Source organism: Accipiter gentilis, chromosome 21 (assembly GCF_929443795.1).
Source record: "Accipiter gentilis chromosome 21, bAccGen1.1, whole genome shotgun sequence".
NCBI classification, from domain to species: Eukaryota; Metazoa; Chordata; class Aves; order Accipitriformes; family Accipitridae; genus Astur; species Astur gentilis.
The window spans coordinates 10,330,938-10,358,837 of record NC_064900.1 but is presented as its reverse complement, the minus strand read 5'-3'; the positions used below and the strand labels follow the sequence as shown (position 1 = coordinate 10,358,837).

General features: G+C 43.2%; 1 protein-coding gene across 2 annotated transcripts in view; it reads right to left on the bottom strand.

Annotated features, from left to right (window-relative positions):
• ALCAM (activated leukocyte cell adhesion molecule) overlaps positions 1-26,898 on the bottom strand; it is a 124,763-nt gene extending 97,865 nt beyond the window's left edge. For both annotated transcript variants that reach the window (XM_049824730.1, XM_049824731.1), the window contains exon 1: positions 26,438-26,898. In XM_049824730.1, the coding sequence (XP_049680687.1) occupies positions 26,438-26,537 (100 nt within the window). In that variant the 5' untranslated portion in view covers positions 26,538-26,898. The remainder of the gene's footprint in view (positions 1-26,437) is intronic.
• Positions 26,899-27,900: the final 1,002 nt, after the last annotated feature.

Genomic DNA, 27,900 nt, shown 5'->3' with positions numbered 1-27,900 from the left:
AAGAGACAGGCATGAATATTTTAGCCACTTTCTGTGAAGCTTTCCTTTCAGTGAAAGAATTGCAACCCCGGACATCAGCAGAGCAATGATCTCAGACTAGTATTCCTGGTATGACCACAGTAGGTGAAAGGATGGAAGAGATCCTTAATCTGAACTACACAGCAGCTTTTACTCTACTTACAAATTACTTCATGCTCTTAGCTTCTGTAAGCACCTTTCAAATTTCAACTAATTAAGAGCTGAAGTTCTTCAAATGATCACTCCTGCAGACATCCAAGTCAAAGTGCTTTGGGAGGCTTGTTCCCTACACAGAACCAAGCAGCCTCTGCAGCAGTTTGACACACTGAGCCATTAAACACCATGCTTAAGGGCTCCAAACACACAGAAGTGCAACCCATACCTCCATCTCTAGCAGATGCCCACAGCTCAAGAGCAAACAAATCCTTCTCACAGGTTACATGGCTGGTTATGGTGGGCTGACCTTGGCTGGACACCAGGTGCCCACCAAACCTGCTTTATCACTCCCCTCCTCAGCTGGACAGGGAAGAGAAAATATTACAAAGGGTCATGGGTCAAGATAAGGACAGGGAGAGATCATTCACCAATTACTGTCATGGACAAAACAGACTTGAGTTGGGGAAATTAATTTAATTTATTATCAAATCAGAGTAGGATAATGAAAGAATGAAAACAAATCTTAAAACACCTTCTCCCTACCCCTCCCTTCTTCCTTGGGCTTAACTTTACTCATTATATTCTCTACCTCCTCCCCGCCAGCAGCACAGGGGGACAGGGAATGGAGGTTGTGGACAGTTCATCACACATTGTCTCTGCTGCTCCTTCCTCCTCAGGGGCAGGACTCTTCACACTCTTCCCCTGCTCCAGCATGGGATCCCTCTCACAGGAAACAGTCCTCCACAAACTTCTCCAACGTGAGTCCTTCCCATGGGCTGCAGTTCTTCACAGACTGCTCTAGCATGGGTCCCCCACGGGGTCACAAGTCCTGCCAGAAAACCTGCTCCAGCGTGGGCTCCTCTCTCCATGGGACCACAGGTCCTGCCAGGAGCCTGCTCCAGCACGGGCTTCCCACGGGGTCACAGCCTCCTTTGGGTATCCACCTGCTCCAGCGTGGGGTCCTCCCTGGGCTGCAGGGGGACAGCCTGCCTCACCACAGTCTTCCCTACAGGCTGCAGGGGAATCTCTGCTCCGGCGCCTGGAGCATCTCCTCCCACTCCTTCTTCACTGACCTTGGTATCTGCAGCACTGTTTCTCTCACATGTTCTCACTCCTCTCTCCAGCTGCCATTGCTGTTGTGCAGCAGGTTTTTTTTTCCCCCCTTCTTAAATATGTTCTCCCAGAGGCACTACCACCATTGCTGATGGGCTCAGCCTTGGCCAGCAGCAGGTCTGTCTTGGAGCTGGCTGGCACTGGCTGTCAGACATGGGTGAAGCTTCTGGCGCCTTCTCACAGAAGCCATGCCTGTAGCCCCTCTGCTACCAAAACCTAGCCACACACACCTCTTCTGTGAACATTTCTGGTTCACAGAAAGCCAGCCTTCTCCAGGGGATTACTTCTTACCCTACTTAAACCAGCATTTCAGAAGCATGTGCATCAGTACTACCAATCCAATACGTTGGTAGCCTACTTCAGTGACAGGCAGCAGAGCTTTGAACACAATACTGTGTGCTTTGACAGTAACAAGCCTAGTTAATGCAGTAGCTTAAATAATCCATTATTGCTCCCTCTTTCATAAAAATCCATGAATCTTGTTTGATGCCACGTGCTCACAGGTCAATACGTTTCACCAGGTCCCCAAAGCGATGCTCTGATCTTGCGTTGGAAGCATACAGGTGTTGTGTCACTTTGTTTCAGAAAGGGCACCTAAATCAAAAGCAAAATATGTATGTCTCTTCCATTCACACACGCATACTCATCTTACTCCTGCTTACAGTGTTATCCAAAGACTGAATTTAAACGACTTCAAATACAGTGGTCTCAGCTGACCTGTAGCCACAGAAACCTAATGTTACAGTTTGGCAGATTTTCAAAGATCCAAGGGTTAAACCTAAAACAGAAAAGCAAGGAAGAAATTCCATACAGCATTTGAATGGATGGCATTTGACCACCCACCACATGCCTAAATTCAGCTTTACATCATCTAAAATTTATCAGGAGACCTGGGTAAAGATTAAACAGGTAAATGCAGCCTTCCATTTAGCGAAACACCATCACAAGCCAAACTCAATCCCATACTGAACACAAGCTTTTAATAAATTATACTTCGATGGAAAAGAGTTTTATATGATCCAGATTTCCCATTGAACAGTTAGATATACTTTGTCCTATAAATTTTCATTTATATAAGCAGCATTTTCATGAATGTACTTTATTTTGAGATATTTTCTCTTGCTCTCCATACTTTATGTATTTGCACCAACACCCCCAACTGATTTCTGTCCTTTTATCCTTTCATCCTTTTATCACAAATCTTCCTGCATAACAGTTTGCATTTTTTTTTTCCATAGCTCCATGATCTATCTGCTCAAACCTTTTTGGTATTAAAAAACAGCAGAAACACTTGAGATGCTGTGATACATGTAATTAAAAGCGGAGAAGATAAAGTGATTAACTTAAGTTTGTTGCATTGCATCTTTTGCTTGGGTGCTTTCTGGAAAATTAAAGTGTGCATTAAGCTAAGCATAACACTTTTGAAAGCATACAACTATTCATAAGATCTCTTGTGCTTAGCTTCATTTTATTTTTTTCTCCTAACAATATTTAGGGCAACTTGCAAACATCGATAAAGAACACAGCACCTAGGAATATCTAAACACACCCACTTGAGGTACTATATTGTCACTTATGAACTAGACTAGTAAAACTTCTGAAGGGCAAAACTAAAACAAATGCTCACAAAACGCAAGAGCAAAGTATAGTGATCAATCTTATACAAACATACCAAGCTTTCATAATCACCAAGCCATTTTCTTGAATGTATTAGAGCAGGCTATTATGCTCTAAACACTAAAAAACCTAAAGGAGAGCTTACATGCCAGACTGGAGGGACAGAAACAATTGTACTATTTTATAATTTAGAGTCATTTTGCATGTACAATATACCAGTACCAGAACTTCACTAGTTTAATGTTTTGTTTTAATAGAGAAGTTACACACACAATGCAAAAAGCATATATTGGGCCACAGTGATCTCAGCAGCAGAGTTGCCACCTTATAATGCAACAGAATTAGTTCGCCAGCCTTAGAAATTCTCAGGGACTTCCCTGTTTATTTAGCACGCCTAAGAATAATAAGGAATAATAAATACAAAGAACCCCCACTATTTACAATGGTGAAACTTAACTGACATGTCTGCATGAGTTATTCCACTGTGAGGATTTATACTGCTACAAAAATTAAATACTTTCTAAGATCAGCAAAAGAAATTAAGACAAAGATAAGCTCTTACTGAGGCTTTAAAAAACCAAAGCAAGCAAGCAAAACCTCAACAGGAAAGGCAATTTGATTTCAGCTGACAGAAGCCACACATCACCCAACTTCCACTAAGGACACCACTGCTTATAATAAACAAGGCCTGCAATTTGACATCAAAGTAGTTTTGAAAGAACGGTACATTACATGAGGAAACCACTATTTCTCTTCACTTCCTGAAGTTTGACAATGACTACCAAAGGGACACAAGAGACTTCACTCTTAGTCAAATATAAATCTGGAAAAAAAAATTAAAAATCCTGTTTTACTGATGTAGACAACTTAATTGGAAGAGCTGCTAAAGTGACCTTCCAAGTGATGAGGTGTAATTAGGATGCTCCACTTTCACAGCATGTAAATGAATTAAAGCAAGAGAAGGTACTGGACAGCTTCCTTAGTGCTTAAAACACCCAAAGGTGTTTTTGAAACTGGCTGTGAAGGGACATAAAGTCCATCTTGGAAAAAATTCTCTTAAGAGGACAATTCAAGAGCACGCAATTAGCTGGAAACTGTGCATCCTGAGAGCAGCCTTATGTGCCTCTTCATTACCTTGCCTGATGAGGCAAGGCTGTAAGAGCTGTACTGAAACAGGGAAATAAGACAGCAAGATTGTCAGGGACTGGGAGGGGAGAAAGGGAAGGGAGGAGAGGAAAAGGACAAAAACCAGTCAGGCATCAGTTTCCTCAAACTGCAGAAAAAAGCAAAAAGTCTGAAGTGCATGTATGCTTTTAAGGACAAGCGTCTTCAAGGCAGCAGGTCCAACTTTGGCAACAAGTCACTCAGTAGGAGGAAAAAACGCTCAGGATGTCCAGAGATAGACCATGCTGGTGCAGAAACCATTGCTGCATAGCAGTATGCTCTGCTTCATCAAGTTCCAATGCAAAAACATCATCTAACTTGTATTTTCAATATAAAAATGCAGATAGCAAAAGTAGTCATCAGACATGCAGAAGAGTCACATGCTATATGAAAATACAGTGATCACGAGTCCACTCATACCACTATGTTTTTCCCCTCCTTAAAACATTTCTCCTGTATGGTAATAGAGGATAGTTTCATTAACATGGCAAGAACACATCTGCTCTGTTGAAGGCTGTGACAAGATGCTAGATGAATAGCACAATAAAAGAGAACAGTTTCTTTGTACGCATGTCTTGCTATTAGCATACAAAAAAAACCAGCTCAAACATATTCTTATCCCACATAAAACTACCCATTGGACAACAGCAGGTAACAGCGAAATTAATGAACTTTTGTAATGGCCCTGCCTCCCTCTCCAGGCATTTAGGTACATTATTCTTAGAAGGAAAAAAACCCTCTAGATGAAACTAAATTTCTTCTCCTCCAGTCATTTTCTTGCAATAGATCCCTATTACACATCTACAGGCAGCTTACACTGCTCCCATACAAATAAATCAAAAAGACATCATCCACAACTGGCTTTTGATTTGATCATAATTAGGTTTTGACTCTGTGATATCTTTTAAGTAAAAACAGAGATGCAACATCTTAAACTCTGAAGATAAAGCTTCTTCAGTATTTACCCAGAAACGAAAAATTACTTAAGTAGTTATTCCTGAGAGGCCTATCCCAAACGTGGTACTTGCAAAAATCTTTGAGAAGCTCTACTGATGGCTGAAACAGAATTTAAGCTTATCTTTCCATGGTTTGTGCAATCCCTTAAGTATGATCATGGAAATAATCTTCTGACTCTCTTTGAGCTGATAAGAGTAGAACTGCTCAAGCATTTTGGCACTGTGCCTTACTACATTTGACTGATCACCATCAACTAAGGAATCCAAAGAGCTACAGCGAAAAGAACATGGTTATTCTAGAAAGAAGCCACCTGTAAATGCAGGCAAAGGCCAAGTAATTAACAAGCCCCTACTCTCATTCACAGAGATGCTCTCCAGCCAAGGAACAGACTGCTCCACCTACTTGAGAGACGCAGACTAGGACCCCTTTGTGCCCTCTCACATCAAGACAAAAGGACAACTGACAGATGAGATTTTCAATCGTGATGTAATATGTAACACCACAGACCTGGCTATTTTGTCCAAGGAAGACTATAAAACTGTTGGGAGCAGCTCCCATCTGCAACACCATCCTACAGCTCTGCCAGCTATAGTCTGGCTGTCATCCCATCATGCCAGCCACCTTCTTCTGACCATGGAATGAACAACAGTCCTTCATAACTGCTGTTTGTGGCTCAAAACATTCAAGCCATTGTACTTTTTGGCCTAACTCTGACACATGGTAATAGAAATAATCCCTGAAAGAGAAAGCATGGCTACACCTAGGGGAAAGCTGCAGCAGGAAGGGAGAAGCACGGTTCTTCCCCCACAACCTCCAATGTCTAAAGTCAACCACAGAAGAGCACAGCTCAAGGCACACTGCATCCAAGATCAGAGACTGTGAGCACAGCTGTAGCAAATGCTCTCCACTAGAGACAGTTTTATCATAAGTTTGAAATGATATTAGGTATAACGCCAGCAAAACCCTTTCACGACTGCATCCACACCAAATGCTTTTCCTGGCAGAGCTCTTGAGCTTAAGCACGTACGTTTTTCCACCTGTCATTCTGACTTTGCTATGCTATGAAAACATTCAAGCACAAATTCGGCAAATGGATCAGAAAATTCAACAATAACACAGAGATTAGAGGATAAATTTCTATGGTATAAGTTACCACTATTTTACCTCCCAGTTCCAACTTGACTTCCTACAATGATAGCAAAACAACTTCACCACGACTCAAAAAGTGACCTTACACTGAATGAAAATTTAAAGATTAAAATAATATCTGCATTTCTGTTATGCACATTGGTGCTTTTAAGTGTAAAATAGGTTTCCTTCCCCTACCAAGATTATTTTTCTTCCAATTACATTTTCTTTCTTTCTATCTATTCCAAATTTATTGTAATGGCAATGATCTGGAAATTATTTTGAGTCAAACTGTCAACATTAGACTATAACACATTTTCCTTGCCAAGCAGTTAGTTAGTTTCTTTGCTTTTAATATTCTGAGAAAGGTAGGTGTACCCATGTCTATTTCACAAACCTATGGAGAAATTAAAGACTATGAGAAGAAACAAAACCCAGAAAAAACCCTATGTATTTTAATGCCTGTTAGAACATTAACATCAAAAGAAACGGAAAGCTTGGAAAAATATATAAATCAGCAACCAGAGTGGTTTTTATTAAGGTGCATGACTGCCTTCCTAAGCAGTTTAGCTGGCCATTCAGTTCTTTGTAAAGCATCTTTCATCACTCCTTCCCATACAAGTTGCCCTGCATCCCAAAGGAAGGACAAAAAAAGAAGGCATCTGCAGAAGCACATGTTAATCTGTAGGCATCAGTTTATGAAATTCTATAGTAGAGCTTGCTTTCCTTACATTTGAACTTGTGCAGCTTTTGATGAATAAAGCAAAACAAAGAATTTGCATGTAGTAACATTAGAGTTTAAAACACATTCAGTCAGCATGTCTAAACCCACGTTAAATGTTTTTTTAAAAAATATATATTTCTATGTTTCCTTAGTGAGACAAAAAAAATGGAGATAGAGTGTTTGGATCATCATCTCTGTTGTATTGCTCTCTTCTACTGTGTATTCTGAAAAAAATTAATTGCCAGCAAAATGCTTTATGTCATTGATTTTTAAACTAAAAAAATACTTTCATAACTGATCATCAGAAGAAATTTATAATGAAAAATGGGCATTAATAATATTCACTACACACAAAGTCACAAGGGTCTATTGGTAATAAAAGCCTTAATTACAGACTCAATTATTGATAGACGTAAATGAAGTACAGTTATATCATTTTTATAAGCTGTACAAAATATAAACTAGAAAGCAAAGAAACTATTCCTGGGCTTTATTGCCTAATGCTGGTAAGAGACTTTTTTTTTTTTTTTTTTTTTTTACGAAAAAGTTCTACAACAGCCCTCATTCCATCCACTTTTCCTTTCCTTCACCTTTCACCTGGCTTTTCCATCTCCATCCAATTTGTCCTTTCATCCAGCAAGAGAGTCCTTCACAGGCTCCTTAATTTCTTTCATTCTGCCATTTTAAATGATGACAGGAACAACTCCCATCAAGTTTTCTAGCTGGCCAGAAGTAAGCCAGCCAGAAGTAAGCCAGCCAGTTACCACTACCCCCGCCCACCTTGTAGTAGCACTGCTTCAGGTGTAGCAGCAGCATTTGCTAGTAGGACAACCCCACCTGGCCAGGACAAGGAAAAGGAGGTAATAGTGCTGAACTGCAATAAAATCCAAAAGCCTCCTCTTATCTCTACAAAGGGCAGAGGTGACTCTTATGTCCTCCTCCTGTCCACACAGAACTTTGAGAAAGAGTCTTGCAAGTCTCTGACCACTTCTGTACAGCTCAGGCACCTCCGAGCTGATGCTCAGCACAGCAGCAACAAAACTAGAAGGAAAATCACCTCATTGACAATGCAGCTGTGCAGCACCTCCATAAATCAACTCCTAGCACAGCCTTACACTCACACAGCTACCATCTTACCACACCAGAGTGCTGTGGTCATTCAAGCCTCCTTGCACAGCCCCAGGCAGCACTTAACACCCCAGAAAACCACTGCCAGAAGAAACTTGCCCTACCCTGTAATCACCTGCTCACCGATGAGTTTATTAAACCATCTATGTGATCTGGATTCCCTGCTGAAATTTGTCCATAAGTTGGGGCAACTTGAGAAGACTTGCATGATCTTGGAGAACAGAGAAAAACAGCCCCACTAAATATAGATATTGAAACCTGGATAAGAATTGAGCCAGTCTAGCAGGGGTTGCTATTCTTAACATTGCTTCCAGTTAAATAAAGATTTCTGGGTAAATAAAGATATCAACTGTACCTAGAAAATGCTTTCATTTTCACTGCTGCTGCAATCTGTAGCTGGCAGTTGAGTTGCCCAGTGAGTACCTGGGAAGCAAAAAACAACAAGAAAATTCTACAAGCTTAGAACACTGATCACTGCCACAGAGATTCAAATAAAAGTTATCCATCACTTTTAAAAACAGAGGACCGGTCAGGCCACTAAATCAGTTTAAAAAAAAAAAAATCATACCGAGACAGAACAAGAGCCTGACTAGTGCCAATGAAACGCTCTTTGAAAAAAAGGAGGCCAAAATATACTGACTGGTCTATAAAAGCTAGCATTGAACAAGAAATAACAAATAGTTATGGTAAATAACTATAGAATGAACATAGAGCAAGAATTTTTTCCCTTAATTAAAGGTAAATTAAAAATGAGCAAAAACTCAACAGATACAGTAGGCAGTTTCAGTAAAGTTTACAGTGCTCATAGAGAAATAAATGAAAATTAACATAAAAGAGGTACAAGACCACCAGTTTCACCAAAAATTAATTTTACCCTAAGCAAAATAACTGAGAAATACAAACAAATCAAATATCCTACTAGTAAATAATGCCTGCCCTTGTGGTCTGGCTAGCTGAGCAATTTAATCCAACCATTTCTGATAGCTGCAGTTTCAGATACCAGGAACTTTAAGAAACTGAGGATTACGTTGCACAAAAGATCTTTTTTTTAAAAATACTTCAGTGAAATAATCTATGCAGAGGTGTGCAACTCTGACAGTATATGCTGCCATCCAGCAGAAAAGCAACAGAAACAAAGCCTGCAGAAGCCTCCAGAAAAACAATCATAGAAGAAAGTCAATAAGGAAACAACAATGCTAGAACACTCAAACAAAAGTAGAGTGTTTGCTAAGAGGTACTTCAAGAATAGGAACATGAAAGCTTGTGTATGAACAGCAAATGCTGGCTTGAATGGGCTAGTAGGACTGGAAGATTGGCAATTTTCTGGCACAATGCATTCATAGCCTGTCACCAGCAAAAAGTAACTTCTGCACCCAAAGAGTTTTGGATCCTTGCTGAGAAAGTCAGAGGAAAACAGAAATAACAAAAAAAGAACAAAGTTACCCTTCATTACTATCCCCCTTATCTATAAATTCTGACTGATGATGTGGACAAACTAACCATGCAGAGATGCAAACCTCCCTTAAACTCACAAAGCTGAAAGCAAAGTAATCTATGCTTACAAGTGAGAAAAAAAAAGTGTTTGACTAACAAGAATGTATACACCATCATTTTCGTGGTGGGATGAATGCAAATTGTGCTTAGAAATTGAAGGGCTTGATCCTCATCTTTCACAAGCCAATTTTAAAAGACTTCAGGGAAGAGAAACATTTCTCCCTCATCTCCCTAAACCGCAGTGCGTAGAAATACACCAAGATAATGTGTAGGCATTTAGTGAAAATTATTACAGCTTCTAACCTTTGCTAACAAGCTTCAGGGCTAGGTAATTGATTATAAAAATGAAACTGCATTTACTATTTGCTAACTTCTGATAAGCAGAGCTATATAATTGATTCTTGCTTTCAGTATGCATCCAATAGCACTGATATGAAAGCCTGTATGTGAAACATTGATATTTTAATCTAACAGTTAATCTTTCACTGACTACTTTCCCTCTATGAATGACGACTGAACTAAAATTGCTGCAAAAAAATTATATCGACTACTTCAGTGTATTTGGTGTTATTTCTGGGTAAATGACCCAAGACAAAATGAGATGCAAAGTTACTTCCCTGGGAAGGAATCTAGGAGTCAGGTGCAATCATAAATCATTGTCCCACAAGTCTCCCAAGCAGATTTGTGTCACATATCTGGCAAATCTTGTAATCCTGTGTTTCTCCTGGCACCACCACTGGAGAGAGCACCAAGAGCTCTGGCAGGACCAAAAGGGAATGGGCATGCTACTTCCACAGCTCTGAAGATAAAGACAGATGTCCACCTCCCCACCACCTTTAATGACTTTCTCTCACAAGACACACAAAAACCGCTCCAGCCTTTATTTCTTCCACTTATTCTCTTAAAAGTTTTCTGCATTCCCTTCTCATTTCTTCTTGTTTCAACTTCTGTTCTCATTTTTCTCCATGTGCTTATGGAAAAATAAAAGCCACAACTCCTTTAACATACTTCCTCTATTAAACATCAGCAACAGTGAGACTCCAACCATTCTCTGTTTTCTCCTTCAACACCTGCAAAAGGACTATAATCTCTGAGGCATAGTTTGGTAGACAAATTCTGATTAATTAGCTGTATCAGAATACTCTGCTAATATAAACACAGCTCGCATCAGCATGTGTATTCCTGCCAGCATAACAAACAATTCTCCCTCCTTCTTCCTCTCCCTTGCTTTGCTTTTGACAATGCAGTCTGCTCACGTAAATGCATCCATGCTAGTGCCTGGGCTAGTTTAGAAGCATCAGGGAAACATGCATTATATTCTTGAGCAATGTGATCCTCTAATAAAATACTCCCTTTAAACTCTGTAAGATAATTAGCCCTGTTTATTCTACCCAATACTTTATCTGATGTGTTTCCTCTCTAGATATTCACAAAAATACCCCAAAACTTGTGCTTAATGATCCACAAGGAAAAAAAAGAGCATCCTTCTCTCCTTTACATAGTCTCCTGCTGGCCTAGAGCACAAGGCTCTCCACATGGTCACTAACACAAATAGGTCAAAGCAGAAGACTGAATCCTCATCACACTCACTTCTGATGGACTCCGACTTCCTTCACAATTTACAGCTGATCACATTTCTCCATGCCTTAATTATTCCTAGACTGGGAAATTCTGCAATCAAACAGCTCCAAGGTGTTGTTTGAGATGACAGATGTGCCTGTGATTAAAAGATTCATGTCATCATGCTATTACAGGCATGGCTAGAGCAAGGCAAAAAAAAATAAAAATTTGTTTAACCCCATTCAAATCTTCACTCCAATTCTTTCTTTAGCCTGAGCACGAGTTCAAGTCGAAAGCACCATGCTTAAAAATCAATCTTCCACTGACGTGCCTGTCTGCTGCAAATAGAACGGGGCACACACATTGGTGTTTAATAACTCCCACTTTTTCCCAGTAAACTTTCTGTAGGTCTTTCTTCCTATCACAATTCTATGCACTGTGAGCCAAGATTTTACAGGTTTCCACTTACATCAAGGCAATTTTTTAATTAAGTCTCTTGTAAATGAAGAAAGGATGACCACGACTAGCTACATTTTATAGTCTTCCAGTCTGATGAAAATGAATTTCCAGGAGTTGGAACAACCTAAATGGTCATTATTCACAGTAACCTAACAAAATATGCTTCACTGAAAGTTAATATTGAAAAAAAAAACCCAAAAAACAAGTCCAAATTAAAACTATTCTGGGAGTTTATTTTAAATAGCAATAACAATAAGGCACTACAATATCTCATTGAAAAGTGGGACACAAACAACACATGAATGGGACCATAACTGAATTAGTCTACATTGCAAAATAAACAAGTAATCATCACAGGATTTGATAGCCATGCATTTAAGCATATCCTAATCTCAAAACTAATAAGAAAGCATAACTATAAAAATAGATCTCATGTTAAGTCTCATAAAAGTCTCAAAACTGCAAATCTGCTCGAAAGGATTTCCTCACATTTTAATTAACAATCATAAAAATATTGTGATGAGATAATCTCAGTTTATATAGAAGCATTTTCTCCATTTAAAATTATACTCAAGAAAGCTTAGTAAGCTGCATACTCCCTGCTGACAGGCACAAAAAAAAAAAAAAGCCCCTCTCATATATTATATTTTATAGATGGAAGAATCATGTGTGTGCAATTTAAAAACAGAGGCTTAAAAAGTCAGCCAAAGAGGTGAACTTGCATCACACTTGAGAACACTGAACTAGATCAACCCCCTACCTGAACCATTTCTCTGTGAGCTGTGCTAGCCAGACATCCTCTGCAAGGAGCAGAAACATGCTATGACTCACAGACAGTATCCAGGAGCCTAACAGCCTCTACGCCAGCACTTACAGCTTACCGTGTCCTCCTGGGCCCCCCTCTGTAGGGACCCTGCTACTCCTAGCCTAAAAATTAGGTCCATAAGAATATATTTAAATACTTGAATAATTTCAAAGCTAGGTGTTCAGACACATGATGGATCATGGCCCAGAACTGTTGAGTTAGCTTAATTTCTGGATTTTGTCACTTAGCACAATTGCTGTTGTAGGTTTACAGCATCTGTCAACTACTACAGTCTGATGCTCCCCACCTCAGTTATAGACACAGCATGAAAAGGCTCAGACTAGAAAAATGGTTGACAGTTGCAATTTCAGCAGCAGTGGGCGACACAGCTGCACTTATTACAGCATTCATATTAAACAACTAATGTTAGATTTCTTTGGAACTGGTAAAAATGCATTGTAAGACTATAGGCTGTTTTGTTCCAGAGACCGAGTTTCTTGACCATGTTGAATGACCACAGCATGAGGTGCACGTTCCTCCAGAGAACATCTGATAGCTCAACAGGACAGAGACAGACATTTAGGTCACCGAGTGATTATGCTCAGCACATGACACTCTTTCCCTGACACATTACCTCATACACCAAGCCTCTTATGACTCAAAGAAAATATTCAGGGTTCCCCCCGCCTCCCACACACACACACACAAAAAAACCTGTCGGCATGAACAGCTTTTCGGGTTACCTGTACTGACCCAAGAATGGAGAGGGGAGGTTGTCCAGAAAAGGGTGCGTTAGTCCAGGCAGTCGCCCTAAGAGCACAGGCCATGTAACCCCAGGGTAGGAGCACTTGAGCTTTAAGAAATCCCTGGGGGGGGAAGCAGATGTCTTCCCAAGGCAGGAAATAACACTAAATTGTATGGCTGACAAGAAGGGAACATGAAGCGCCAAGTACAGTGGCAGTACATGGTCCTGACCAAGGGGGATGGCCTGCTAATTACAGCAGGTGAAAGGAAAGGGAGGAGGCAGAGTAACTGCCAAACCCAGGAAAGCATGTGGTGATATAGGCAGGGAAAAGCAGGCACTGTGTATCTTGAAATTTGGTTCCCCCCCCGCTCTCTGGTGTCTTTCCTACCTGTTCCTGCTCCTCTCCCTCAAAATACTCTTACCAAGGGTTCTCCTTAACCCCGCCATTTCCCAGAAAGCTTTCTGTTCTTCTTTTGCAACTTGTTTCACTTGCGAGCAAAAGTCCAGATGCCCTTTCTGTGCGGATGACGTTCCTCCTCCATCCAGACTTCTGCCTCCACAGGCCCGCCAGCCATACAAGGGAAAGAGGCAGCACACGCTGGCTCTGCACCGCTGTGGCTGGGGCCCTCGGCTTCCTTCCTCCTGCCACCGCCCGCCCGCCCGCTCTCCCCCACAAACACCACTTCCCACTGCCTCTTCAGCGGCCGTGGATGTGACGAGCCAGATCCAAATGCCGAGTTCCCCTCAGGTTGAGCTGACTGTTCTCTGGAAACTCGCGTCCATGAGATGGGCAAGTCTCACGCGTGCCAGCTACAGCTCCTCCTGGCCGTCAAAATGGCTGCCCCTCCTGTCCAGGCAGCGTCCTTCTACAAGCCTTCCCAAATGACCTTTCGTCCTTCCTGGTTTCTGTCGCAAAGCCCCCGTTCCATGATTTTTGCCACATTATTTCTTTTCACAGGCTTTAGGGATACACCTGGTTTAACATGCTGGAAGTAAGCTATTTGCCTTTTTTTATTTGTGTATGCCACTCCCTGCAGAGGTGCAGATCCGTCTCTTTGGCCCGATCATTGATTACTGACAGCAAACTTCTCTTTCAGCTAGCTCCTATGTGCTCCAGCCAAAACATTTGCTTACAGAGCAGTGGAAGAAAATGGAACTTTTAAGTATAAAACCAATCCATCTTCCTTTTCACATTAATACAACCCATCAAGATTCAAAGTGCTGTTCTTGCAATTCTAAATACTCTAGCTTTCCTTAATTGTTCTTACCTCTAAAGCCTTCGCTCTCTGAAACCTACAGATCAGAGACATATACTGGTCAATGACACAGTGAAGTTTAGCAAACAATATGCTAGCAAAAAAGTATTTTCTATTTCTCAGCCTGAAATGTTCCCAAGTATCTTTTGATGTTCAAGTGCAGTTTATAAATAAAAAATGCCTCTATTATGTTATTTTGTTTTCTTTAAACCAAAGACCTTACACTTTTTTTTCTTAAACATCAGATGCAAAAAGAATAAAAAGCAGTGGGTAAGAATTTCAGTATTCCATTTTTGTATCTTTTTCCCTTTCCTATGATCTTGGAAAGACAAGTTCAGACTCCCCTCCAAATAACATGGCAGAAAAGCAGCAACTTTTTCAGTGTGAATCTGCAAACCAACTCACTTCACAAAATTTTAAACCTCCACTTGGGTGTGTCATCAGTAGAAGAAATCACACCCAGCGATATACAAAACACAGTATCTGGAAGGCACAGTTAAAGCCCACACAAGGGCTCAGTCCCAGGGCTAAATCACACAGCCACTGATGCTCCTCAGCTGCAGATGCTGGCTGACACTGCCAGGCTGCCTTGAGAGTCGCTAAATGCTCAGCCTAGTCCTTTCCTGCAACAGAGGGAAGAAATACTGTCTCAGAGGAAACGCAGCTCCTGCTCCAAGTCTTGGCGGGATTTGGACCTCCCGGAGCTTTCTAACCTGGACATGTGCTGTTCAGGTTCAGATCACACGGTAATTCCCACCCTCTGAGCCTTGCAGGGCAAAGTTTGGCTACCCCTGACACAGGGAGAGCTCTTTAACACACAATTCATCTGGCACATCTGCAAATATAATTTGCACAAGGTTAAGCATTGCAGACTCGCTATCAGCATGTTGGCAATAGCAACTACCAAGGATGCGCATCCATTGCAGGAGTAGCCCATACAAAGTTTTCTAGCCTTGCAGTTGCAACTAAAAGTACTACCAAGCAGCCAAAGGCTGCAAAGCGTTCACTGTTTGATGTGTAGCTCAAGCAAATGCCACATGAAACATAAAACTCAAATAATTTTTTTCACCACTGGAGTGCCAGAGTTTAGGCCAGACCACTTGGCATTGTCAGGCATTGGAACAGGCTGCCCAGGGAAGCGGTGGTGTCACCATCCCTGGAGGTGTTCAAAAAAACACGTAGATGAGGCACTTCACAACATGGTTCAGTGGGCATGGTGATGTTGGGTTGACGGTTGGATTCTGTCTTAAAGGTCTTTTCCAACCTAAACGATTCTATGATTCTACGATTCATTCAACTCCTCTTAAATGAAATGCATGCTGTAGTACTTCCACCGTGGCTTAACAGCTTGGGAGTGCTGACACGTCCAAGGAAAAAGTGGCTCTCCCAAGCCACTCTCAGTCCCAATTCACAACAGTTCCCTTCTGTCTACAAACATCACTGTTAGAAAAGCCTGGCATACAGTGCCACTCACTCAGGAGACCATCGATCACTTTCCTCTTTCATTAAATGATATTTAAAAAAAACCACCAAAATAAACCAACAAACAAAAAAAAAAAACCCCAACCCTCAACCCACATCCAGTCCTCACTCTTCCCTGAGCAGAGGGAATCAAAGAAACTTTGTGGGGTTTTTTTTCCTTTATAGTTGCCATTAGGGAAGATAATGCAAAACTGCCAAGCTGAGCATTTTATTAACAGATGGAAGATTTAGGCCTTAATCTTACTCCTGGAATTAACGCAAGCCTGGATAAAACTTTTTTTTTTTCCTAGTACCTATCTTTCCCTCCTTTCCTAAAGATGGAGTAATGGTTCACCTTTAAAGAAAGAAAAGAAAAAAACAAAGCAACAAAACCACCAAAAACCCCACCAAAAAAACTCCATGGAGACTTTACAAAAATGTTTAGCATGAAAATAAAGATTTTTATTGCAATACTCCCCTTAAAGCTTCTATTACCATTTTCAATTAACAGGGTCCCTCAACTTTTATGCAGAGTTTACCACACTCTGTCACAGATCTTGCAGACTATGAGACACCAACCTCCTTCTGCAGTTATAAAAAAAAGTCTGTGCTGTACAGTATGTCCAAAAAAGTAACAAATATTTATTCTATTGCATGAAGAGAGCCTCCTCACAAGGAGTCATGGTCCCCGGCATGCTGAGCTCTTTCATGCTTACATGAAAAGCTTCTCAGAACATCATTGCTGTTTACAGATGATGACGCCTAGAAGGAGCACTATCGAACACTCGAAAAGCAAGAAAAAGCAAGCTATTTATGAGGCTTTTGTGAATTAGAATCCACACCCCAAGAAAAAGCACCCCACCATACCAAGAGGGCTAGGTTTTTATACATACTTACGCAAAACTTCCAAATGTGAAGCTTACACATGGCCCTCAGAAGTAACCATATATAGAACTCTAACAATAATTCACTTCAAGAAACAGTTGAAAAGCACTACTTCTGCCCAGAAAAATTAACAAGCTTTTGAGCTGAACCATCAACTTCAGTCTTCAAAACTACTCCCACATCTAATAAAACTGGACAGTAAATTCCAGCTAAACGATTCACCTGCCTCTCCTCCTCCGGGTGCGGATATCGCCCCTCACAACACCCTGCTTCTTTCTGGGTAAAGCTTCTGGCAGCTCACTCAGCCATTCAGCATTCATTAAAGAAACACTGCGTTATTCATTCCTCTATGCCCTGTGCCACGGATGCAATGGAAAGAGAGGCAAAGATCGCGAGCATACCGAATATGCTGAAGTCCATCCTTCCTTATCGCTGCTGTATTTGCAGATGGACCTCACGATTAAAAAGGGACCCACAGAGTGCTTTGCACACCATTCAGAGCAGGAGAAAAAATGGGACGCCCCTAAAGTAAGCAGATACCTCTCTGCAGCAGTTCAGAGGGTAAGCGTGCCCCCAGCAAAAGAAGGGAATTTCTCACGCTTGGGAAGAATACAGACCCTTCCCTTCTTATGTAGTGGGAAGGAAGCAGCCACCACGGACACTATAGGTGACCACTATTACAGAGAGTTTCTGGCCTCTGGCTCTTGAGTTGCACGCTGTCCAAGAGTAACGCCAAAGCTGCCCTCACCAAGCCATGCCGCCACGGTGGCTGGAGCGGTGCCCCAAGTCCCCCCGTCTGCGGGACGATGACAGCCAGCAGGTTCTGCAGAGCCTAATGCTGCCAGCATGCCCCAACACCCAGCTACACCCCCACTCCCATGACAAGACCTCTGAAAAAACACAACTCTCATTCCCCCCACTGCTATCCCTTTGGCTCTCAGGCAGACATAATACATCTCTTACGGCCCTCCGATATACCAACATTTTGATGCATAGGCCAGAAAGTTTGCCTTCCCTGGTCCTATAGCGGCTTCCTTGTGGCTGCAGACACCAAGGGCTTATGACTCTTTTGAGATAAGGAAAGAACCTTCTTTCTAACAAACCAGGCATACGCCATGTTAAGATGCATCGAAGATGCCAAATAAATTCTGTGAATCTAAATTAAAAAATGGTTAACCTGCTGCTTCTACATCCATGGTTATCACCCTTGCAACATGCCACTTATTTTCCACTATCTCAAAAGCCTTAGAGTCCTCCCCCTGCCACCCCCAGAAGCTGTGCAGAAGTTTTAGATTTAACACTGCAGGGTACTTGAGAAAGTGATAAGCAACGACAAGAAATGACCTGCAGATACAACTGAGTCTGGATGAAATACCAAAACTTGACCCTTGACAAACCTGCAGGTAAAATTTCAGAAGCCCCACTCCGACATCAGAGATTCACGTAGACACTTAGGAATTTTCTGCTGTGGGGCACCACACCGTTAAGTGGGGTTAAACCTTTAGGGTAAAGGTTATACTAAGGACTTAAACTTCAAAGCTAAGACAGAACCTGTTGCATCATTCAACAGTAGTGCAATGAGCCAGGTCAAACTGAACTGCGGAACAGTTACCCCTCCAAAAGGCAAAGCCCTGTTACAGAAGCCATGTCAAGAGCTAAACTACTAGGGCAAAACATTTTCTGGAAGTTTTAAATATTTAACAAAAAATTGCACTAATATTGACGACAAAGATGCAAAATGTAAATTTATGCAATACGAAGTCACTGTCATTATTTCCTTATATATTGGTGACTGTTTTAAACAGTAGAACTGTCTGCACTCTTGTCTGTGCAGAAACACAATAGTAAGAAATGTATTTCACTCATAAAGAGAAGCTGGTAGGACATTCGTAATACTGACTTCTTTATTGCTTCTATTTGTAGACAGGGTGCAAGATTAGCAGTAAGTTCTGCAGTAGTTTGAGAACTGAGGAGTAATGTTAAACAGACTTGACAAAAATCTCAGCCATGAATTAAAGTTGGAAAAATTATCCCCTTGCTAACCTTTCAAGCTGTCAAGTATAAGATGCAAATGTTTTCTTGATTTACGTCACCGGTTGTCAGCACATGACTTTGTTGGCACTATCAGAAACTTTTAACTTCCCTAATTTGAGAAAGCAAATCCCATAATGCTGTGTCAATGAGTGAATTTTAAGATAATACTTACCCTATCATCTTCTCTATATGAAAGCACTTGTTATACAACTTGATGTGCAGTATCAGGAATGAAGGAATCTATTCAGAATCCTTCTCTCTTCTGAAGTTAAACAGCTACACTGAAGTTCCCCAAATCCTCCCTAAATATTCCATTCTTCATCTTTCTTTTTCTCTTCTATGTATGTCTTTGTAGATGTAGGCCATTAAGTTCATCTCTGCTCTCCAAAACAACTAGAATAAGCCAACAAACAAACAGGACTTTTTCTGGATGAGTCACAGAAGTCACTTAGCTAAATGGATGTTGGCTTCTACATTTCATGAAACAAAATTCCACAACAAAATGGAGTAATACCTGGGCTAATACTCTAGATAATCAACAGCAAAAAAATTCAGAAACTGCAATTAAAGAACCACAGCTCACAAATAACATTAAAACTTCACACTTGCATTCAACTGTCCATTTTTAAGCCCAGTTCAAAAAGGTATTCTCCGTAAGCTACCCAGTTAGAGCGTTATGTGAACATTTACCATTCCACCTCACAGATGAACTGCATCAACCCTCTCATCTTTCTAAAATATGAGCCTTAGCAATTCTTCCTGGCCAGCATGATAAATTCACTCAACTCCACAGCGAGTTCTTGAAAAATAAGTAGTTCCACTTGCTAAAGAAAACCCCCAAAAGTCACATTAAAAAAAAACAAACAACAAAGACCTGAAATACGTCAGTCAGTCATATAAAATGCCACATTTGAATGTAGCTGTATATAAGCTACATCTGTTTTGTTATCCAATATCTATGGTTATTTTCTTGAGTTAAACTGAAAAATTAGGAAAAAATATGCAACTTCTGCAGCAAGTCAAATGATAAAGGGCATTTGTGCAGGATTAATCTGACTGAAGAATAATGCCGAGTTCATTACAAGTTTACTTGAAGGCGACTCAATTTAAAGGATTTATTTATTTATTTATTTAAGAAGGGGCTGGTCCTTAATGGGCCTTCATAATTAGTGTCAAAATAGTCTGATGAGAGATAATATTTTAAACAGAAAATGATGCTATTAAAATATAAAGTCCTAGGTTTGCAGAACAGTTACCGGCTTTCTGTGTGTACCTGTTTCTGCGATAGAGACACAGAATGAGTTAAAAGCATACAAGCACATACTTAAGGTGGCTTTCTTTTACAATAGCCCAGGATCCAGACTCTGTTTACAGAACGGCATACATATTCCAGAGTTCCTTTATGATCCTAGAAGAACTTACTGGAAGAATCACTTTTGTTAAATAAAGGTCCTACTTAAGACATCTTACTGGAAACATTCTGCCTTTCTCTTGCCACAACAGTCTATCTAGTGCAATCATTCCTTTATCCTGTTTGTACCCTATTGCATGCAACACCACTCTTGGCCCATTTCATCCCTGGAAAGTACCCTCTTTTTACTCTAATTCTTTCTGAGCTTCTCCATGAAGCCAGCTCCCCCCGCCCCGGCAAGGAAAGGTCATTTCAAAACCTGATTCTGCAACGTATCTATTTAAAACACACACAATGCCTTGCTGCAGAAGAGAAGTATCTCTAACTGAGTCATCTTTTTGGCTTTGCCTATTACGTGATTCAGATTTGTCCTTCCTTCTCCTTCATGCAACAGGAAGCCTGTGATAAAAGTAAGATGCTTTCAGAAACAAAGCCTGGCACCACAGAGCACTGCAAAGAAACAAAAGACTTTTAACATAACTTTCAAGCTGAAGCCAGAAGTCTGGGAAAAGCAGAGATGCGCTGCTTCTAGCAGTAAGGTAGCGGAGCTCCCTCTATTGAATTAGCTGCCAATATCTCTTCAAGTTTAAAAGATGCCAACTACGGTCAGAATCAATGTTCTCTTTTAAACCCAAAACTTTCCAGCCCGGGCAGCTGGGATGCACCCACCAGGTACACTGCATGAGAGAGCTAGCCAAGGGAAGGGGACAGCCACCACACAGAGCTTCTCACACAGGCCAAAATGTCACCAGCCTGCCGGGGCTTCAGCGCTGGGGACTTCTGCTGCCCATGAGACCTGAGGAGATGTTTAAAATTTGACTGACGTTTGAGCGCTTTCCCTCAGGAGCAAAATAGCTGTGACCAATACCCATGTTTAACAATGGCAGAAGGTGCTACAGAAGGGGCTACGACAGCACAAAACGCAATGCACGAATGCTGTTCAAGCATTTCAAGTTTTTCTTCTCAATAAGGGGTTAATTATACAGAGTACAACTTAATTGAAAACAGATAATATGGATATATAGACTGCTGAAACACTCATTAAATCACAGAATGCACTTTTTGCTTGTTATCACGGGAACAGCTTAGTATTTCCATTGCTATTGAAAGCACTTCAAATGCTTTCTAACCAAACGTTACAGAACTGTTCTAACCCCTGATAACCTCTAAAAATCATACCCTAAAGCAGCAGGAGCGCTCTTTCCACTGTTTTATCATTTTCTCTCTTTTTCACCTCCCAGAAGAGGCATATTTCTTATCAACAACAAAAATACCAGTTCAGTAGAAACAGCAGTTGTTTTAATAAGTAAATATTTATTTGCCTTTCTGGAGACCTATATGCATGATAAGAAAAGCAATTTAATCTTAAGCTAGGCAGGTATTCCTCAAAAAAGCTGCCACTTTGGAGCAATAGATTAACATCTGCTGGTGTGGGACAAACTGCAATTCAAGCCATCCTCAATAAAACACATATGGGAAGAAGAAAACCAAAACAAAACCAGAAAAGAAAAAAGGAAGAAACTTGATCTGATCGCTGCCGGTAGTGGATTGTCAGCATACTAATTGTACTGCAATCTCCTCTCTGTAAGATGAGATTCATTTTCAAGCATATTAAAGACAGGAATGTACAGCCTCCTTCAGTATTCATCCTGTTCTTATTAAAGAAAAGATACCAAGATAAAGAACATGTAGGTCAAAGCCTTGTCTTCAGGGAAGATAATGCTCAACAATTTCCAATCAAGGGGAGTTGTTAATATTCAGTTTTTCCTGGAAAAATCACGTTCTGCTCGAGTCAATTCTAATTATCACCCTACAGCATTTACAGTTCTTGAAGAGTCTCTCATTTGAGCATCAGTGCATGGAAGTGTAACTATTTTTCTTGAAAGCAGAGGAACTCAAGAGAAATCAGCACATTGCAACAGGTCCTCAATTCTCTTACAAGCGTGGCCTTGCAGTTTACACGCCTTTTCTAATAAAAAATGATTATATTACCAGAGGAAAAAGCTATACACTAGCCAACCCAGAGGAACCTTGAGGAGCACTGAACAGAGAGCCTGAAGATTATGGTTTTTAGATACAGCAGTATCTCTCAAAAAACCAATACGTAAAGTCTAGCCCTGTCTCAGAGTCTGCAGAACTAAACAAGACCATACTAAAACAACCATACTACTAGTGATGTGAAAAAACAGTTTCCACAATCAGCATGGTAGTATAAAACAAACAAACAAACAAAAAAACCCAAAAAACCCCAAAACCCACAAACCTCCCACATGTGAAACAGCCGTGCAACAAGTACTGCAGACCAGACCTTGAGCCAGCTTATCTGTGACCATCATGCTTATAGTCATGTAGTGCAGGTCACAAAAAGGGGAAACTGAATATTGATCATCTAGTGTTAGGAGATCCAATGACAAATTATAGCTACTGTAATGTTTGCATATTCAGTATCTCAAGTGTTAATAGGCTCAAAGTACATACAGATAGGCTCAGCTCCTCCGTAGCTGGTTTCCTATCCAGCAATCCACTTTTGTTTCACTCAACCAGTCCAAAACCACTTCAACAAAAAAATATTCTCCAGAAAGTCCCTGTGGTAGGAACCTACAAAAAGCCCATGGTCCTGTGATGAGGTATGACCGGCCAACACATTAAAGCTATTGCCAGTACAGTAATATTGTTTTTATATGAGGTCCTTCTGCACCATATGTAATCAGATATGACGTCATGGAAATCTGCAGTGAGCACTCTTACAGCTTACGACTATAAGCCACACTACAGAAGTAGGCTATTTTGAAGAAAATAGAGAAGATGGGTTTATCCTGGTCACACAGTTGTAATCTGCATTATGTAAAACACTTACTGTTATTTTCGTTATTTTCCCCTTCATGTGTCACCTTGCATAAATATGTAGAGATTCTGCTCCCCAAAACTTTCTGCTGGAAATAAACCCATGAATAGCTTAACTTCTACTACAAAGACAGCTGAAACTATTTACCCTGGGATTACACATTAGCATCCTAGGTTACTTTCAGGAAGGAGAATGGATGGTACTGTAAGGAAGGGTATTACTCTTACACAGGTTGGAAAGTGCAAATAAGATATCTTGGAATTAAACATGACTTACGACAGAGGTATTTATTTCATGAACATAACAACATATATATTCTCCAGTAAAAATCAATGGGCTGAAATTTCAGAGATTTACAGACCTGGATGTTTTCTGTTGTTCCTCTCTGCCTTATGAGAAGTGCTAGAAACCCAGCAGAGGAGGGGAGAGCACAAGAAGAAAAATAATTTATGTTGAGAGACTTTTCCAGCATATTCAGACCAAAAGGGGGAAAAAAAAATTTAAACATATCAGACACTTCCCAAAGCAAACAATTTAACAACTTATAGCTCATTTAAAAAAGAGTCTGACTTTGCTACACCTGTGTACTGGACCACAGACACATAGCATATCGAAACATATATACATGGTGCAGACGTTTCCTGACTGGAGTTTCAGAAAACCCATGTGAACTTCAGATCTTAATACAGAAAACCGGTTTCCCTAGATGAATGTCACACCAGATATACCAGGCAAAAGAACGTAGTCAGGAGAGAGAACACAGCAAGTGTCATGTGAATGACAAGACTACACATTACAGTCTCATTACCCTTACGCAATATAGCAATATGTAACAAGTCTTCAGTAATAAAACATAGTATGAGAGACTGAGCTCCATAGTTACAATTTACCAGAAAGCAGGGGGAGGGGGAAGCTTTACAAAGGTCATGATTAAGCTCCTGATTAAGAGCTGACTTTCTCTTCACATACAGTCATTTCCTCTAGAAAAGTATGAGATTTTAATTGGTATTCTCATTTAGTCTGACCGAGAGTTAGTCTCCTAGTACCAAATGCGGACTTGGACCCCCTCCTTTTTTTTTTTTTTTTTTTTTTTAAAACGCATATCTCCCTGGTCAGCTTATTCTGTGAAGAAAGAAACTGAAAATTTCTCATAAGGATCCCCAGTCAGCTTGAATATTGCTGCATATATCTATACCTGATGCCCACCAACTTTTAATATGCTTTTAATAGCTTATCTATTGCTTTCCATATGCAAGCCTGAAATGGAATTCCCCAAAGCCAAGCACCATGATAGAGTAATATATCCAGAATTTGTTGTAGATGATAGCAAATTAGCTATCATCTAAAATAGCTGAGATAGCAAGGAGAAAAAAAAAATGTGAAGCTACAGCAATATCAACACCTTTTAATAGATATTTTTAGGTTTAAGTATCTTTTATACTCCTCAGAATAAACAGAGAACTAGAGGTTTAAATCTTATATTAGGTTTTCCAGGCATTTTCAGCAGTGCAGGGAAAATGTCTAAGCTGAGGTGAGGCTGGTTTCTCCCCATATGTATTTGCCTACACAGTTAGCCTGAGCTTCTCCTTGAGGAGGCAAGGAAGAAATGAAGAGCAGAAGGAACTAGGTACATGGTTTTACCACCAATCTATTTAGATCACAGGTGGTCAAGTCCCATCTCTTCATACACCTTGAGACAAAATCAACACAACCCTCGAGATAAAATATTTTATGGTTTCACGTTCTCTTCAATGGGAAAACGTAGAGAGTCACACGCTATCAGCGAGATCATTTCGTATTTACCGGGATAAATCTCCCCACGGGGGCCAAGCCTTGCTTCTTCGAAGGCGAGGTGCTTATCTCTCCGGATACTCCCCATGCCTTTAAGGCTTCATAAAATGAACAATCTTTCCTGAAGACTTTTGCTACATCACAGGAACCAGTATTCTTTGCAAGCTCTGCCACCAAGACTGGTAATTTTTTATGTCCTACAGCGATTATACATTGTATTTGCCAAAGCAAAAGCCGAGCAGAACAGCCTGACGTATTGCTTACGGTTCCAATATTGCTTTTGGTTCTGTTCGGAGCTTTTTTACTATTCTAATTGAAATTAAAGCTTCGGCAGCCTTACCTTCTTGCTGTAGCTCATTTTCTACTTAACTAGAGCTTGTACAAAACAAGCATAAACACATCTAGTGAAAAAGGTCTGCTCTTATCTTGCCTTTCGATGAGAACACACTGCCTGTAAATGGTTAACCGGAGAGCACGTAATAACGAGGCAGAGGCCAGGACTGAAAAGCCACCAACTCCCAACACTTCTGCAAAACCCTTCGCTGTTGCAAAGGCAGGCAAGAGGGAGGCGAAGCCGTTTCTTAAAGCAATACAGAATGTTACCACAGGCTGACGCTCTTTCTACAAGAATAATGAGACGGTTTCCGCGCTGAATGCAGAACTCCTCACTTCACAGCTTTTCCCTCAGACTTCACTTTCACGCTCAATATTTACAAAATAAAGCCTACAAACACCTCATGGCCAAGATATTCCCAGAACAATTAGGGTATTTAACACTCCCGGCGCCTTCCCGCTTCCCTAACGCCTCGAAAGCGCTTTCGCGGTGGGGGGGGGGGGGAGGAGAAGTTACCCACGCGAACCCGACCCGCCGGAGCAGCCTCACCCCACGCAGCGCTGCCACCACGCGCGGGACCCGGGCTGCCCGCGCACGGGGAGGCCGACAGCGGGGCCGCCCCCCCACGCCCGCCGCTTCCCGCCCGGCATCACACACCGACGGCGCTCCCCGGGCGCCCCCCGGCCCGCGCCGCTCCCCCCAGCGGCTCGAAAGCGGCGGGCAGCCGTCGGCCCCTGAAGGCGGGGAGGGGAGAAGCGGCTGAAGCGCCGAAGTTGGAGGCGGCTCGCCGCGGAGACGTGCCGCTCAAGCCTGGAAGCGAAACGGGCGCCGCGCCGAGAGTCGGCTCGCACTCCCGTGGGGGTGTGGGAAGGGGTGGGGGGGGGGGTGTGGGGGGCAGCGCCCGGCCGGCCGACAACGCCCCGGAGGGACCCCGCCGGCGCTTCTCACGGGGAAAGGCGAGACCGCCGCCTCCCGCCGGCCTCTCGGCCCCCCTCACGGCCGGGGCAGCTCCTGCCTCTCCCTCAGGAGACGCGGCGTCAGCCCGCCCCACCGGCCGCCTTCGCCGGGGGCAGGAGGGGACCGGCGCCCGGCCGCTCCCCGCCGAGGCGAAACGGGATGCGGAGGGCAGCAACGGCCGGGAACGACCTCCGCCGCAGAGACCCCGCGGTAGGTGTCGGGGCGCTCCGGCCAAGGGGGAGCGGGCGGGCGGGCGGGCGGCCCCGCCGGCAGCAGCGAGCCGCGGGCGGGCGCCGCCACCTGCGGCCCCGGCCTCCGCTCCGCCAAGTTACGCGCGGTCGGGACGGCGCGGTCGCCCCTTCCCGCGGGCGGGCGCTCGCTCGTTCGCTCGTTACCTGGCCGCGGGCAGAGGGCTGCGAGCAGGAGGCAGAGCAGGGGCGGCGGCAGCGGGCGGCGGCGGCGGCGGCAGGAGGCGGCGGCGGGGGGCTCCATCATCCCGCCTGCCCGCGGCGGGACCGGGAGGCGGCGGCGGCGGCGGTGGCGGAGCGCCCGCGGCGGCTCTTCCCCTCTGGCGGCGGAGCGGGGCGGCGACTTCTCCCCCTCCGAGACCGGGAGTCGGCGGCGGCTGCGGCAGCTGTCCGTCGGCGGCGGGAGGAGCGGTAACTTCCCGGGCGCAGAGGCGGCGGCGGCGGGGCGGCTGCTCTTCCCTCCTCGGCGCGCAGCTGAGGAGCGACTCCGCACCGGAGCAGGTGGCGGCTTCCCTCTGGCAGCCGAGCGGCGCTCCAGGACTGAGAGCTGCGGCGGGAAAGGCGGAGCCGAGCGGCGGCGGCGGCGGTGGCGGCGGCGCTGGCCCGGCCCCCCCTCCGGTTCCTCCGCCCCCGCCGTCCCGCCACACGGCGCGCAGGCAGCGGGGCGGGGGAAGCCCCGCGGGCAGCCCGAGCCGCCGCCCCGCCGGGCTGCCAGCCGCCCTTGCCGTCGGGAACGCGGACACTACCCCCCCGCCCCGTCCTCCTAGCCTGGCCGGGGGGTGCGCCGCTGTGCCCCGGGGCTGAGCTGGGCGAGGGGCCGCCGAGAGGAGGAGGAGGGGGGAGGGTGGTGGGCATGCGGGGCGAGCCGAGCCCCCTTCGCCTTCCCGTCTGGGGTATCTGCTCGGGGCGTGGGCTGCTTGGTGTGGTTCTGCGGTCGGGGTGCGTGTTGGATGCCGGTATTTCACACCGAAAGCTAAAAAAAAAAAAAAAAAAGAGAGAGAAATGCTAATAATGCGGTTCTGTGCTTAGAAACGCGGTGGGTCCTGTGTTATCGTCTCCCCGGTCAAAATGAAAAAAAAAAAAAAAAAAACAAAAAAAAACAGGTTAATCTGATTTAACTAATTTAGCAAGGGGATTGGGTAAAGGGAAGGGAGCTCGCAACGCTCTTGGTTGCATGAAGAGATGCGCTGAAGGGCAAAGGGGGGATCATTCGGCACTTCTGGAAGTCGGCTGCCCTACAGGTCGGGAAGGTTCCTTGTCCGAGGAATGTAGTCCAGAAAGAGTGCTCTCATGCACAGTGCTTTTTTCTCCTCCTGTTTCGGTCTGAGTAAGCAGTGCTGTTTCAGAGAGGGAAATGAGCACCCTGAAGTCACGTAGCAAGTTTCTCGGCTAACAGTACAGGGTGATCAACATGTAGCCCACGCTGTCATATGAAGTAAGCCTGATACCCAAAATCTAAAAATACAAGTAATGCACATCATGTGGTCTCTCCAGAGGGACTTTCTAGTAGTGAAATCCAAAGCGTCAAGTGCTTTATCTCGCCTCACCGTGTGATGCCGTGAACTCTTACATGGGAACTTCCCCAAAACTCCTGGAAATCAAAGGCAAGC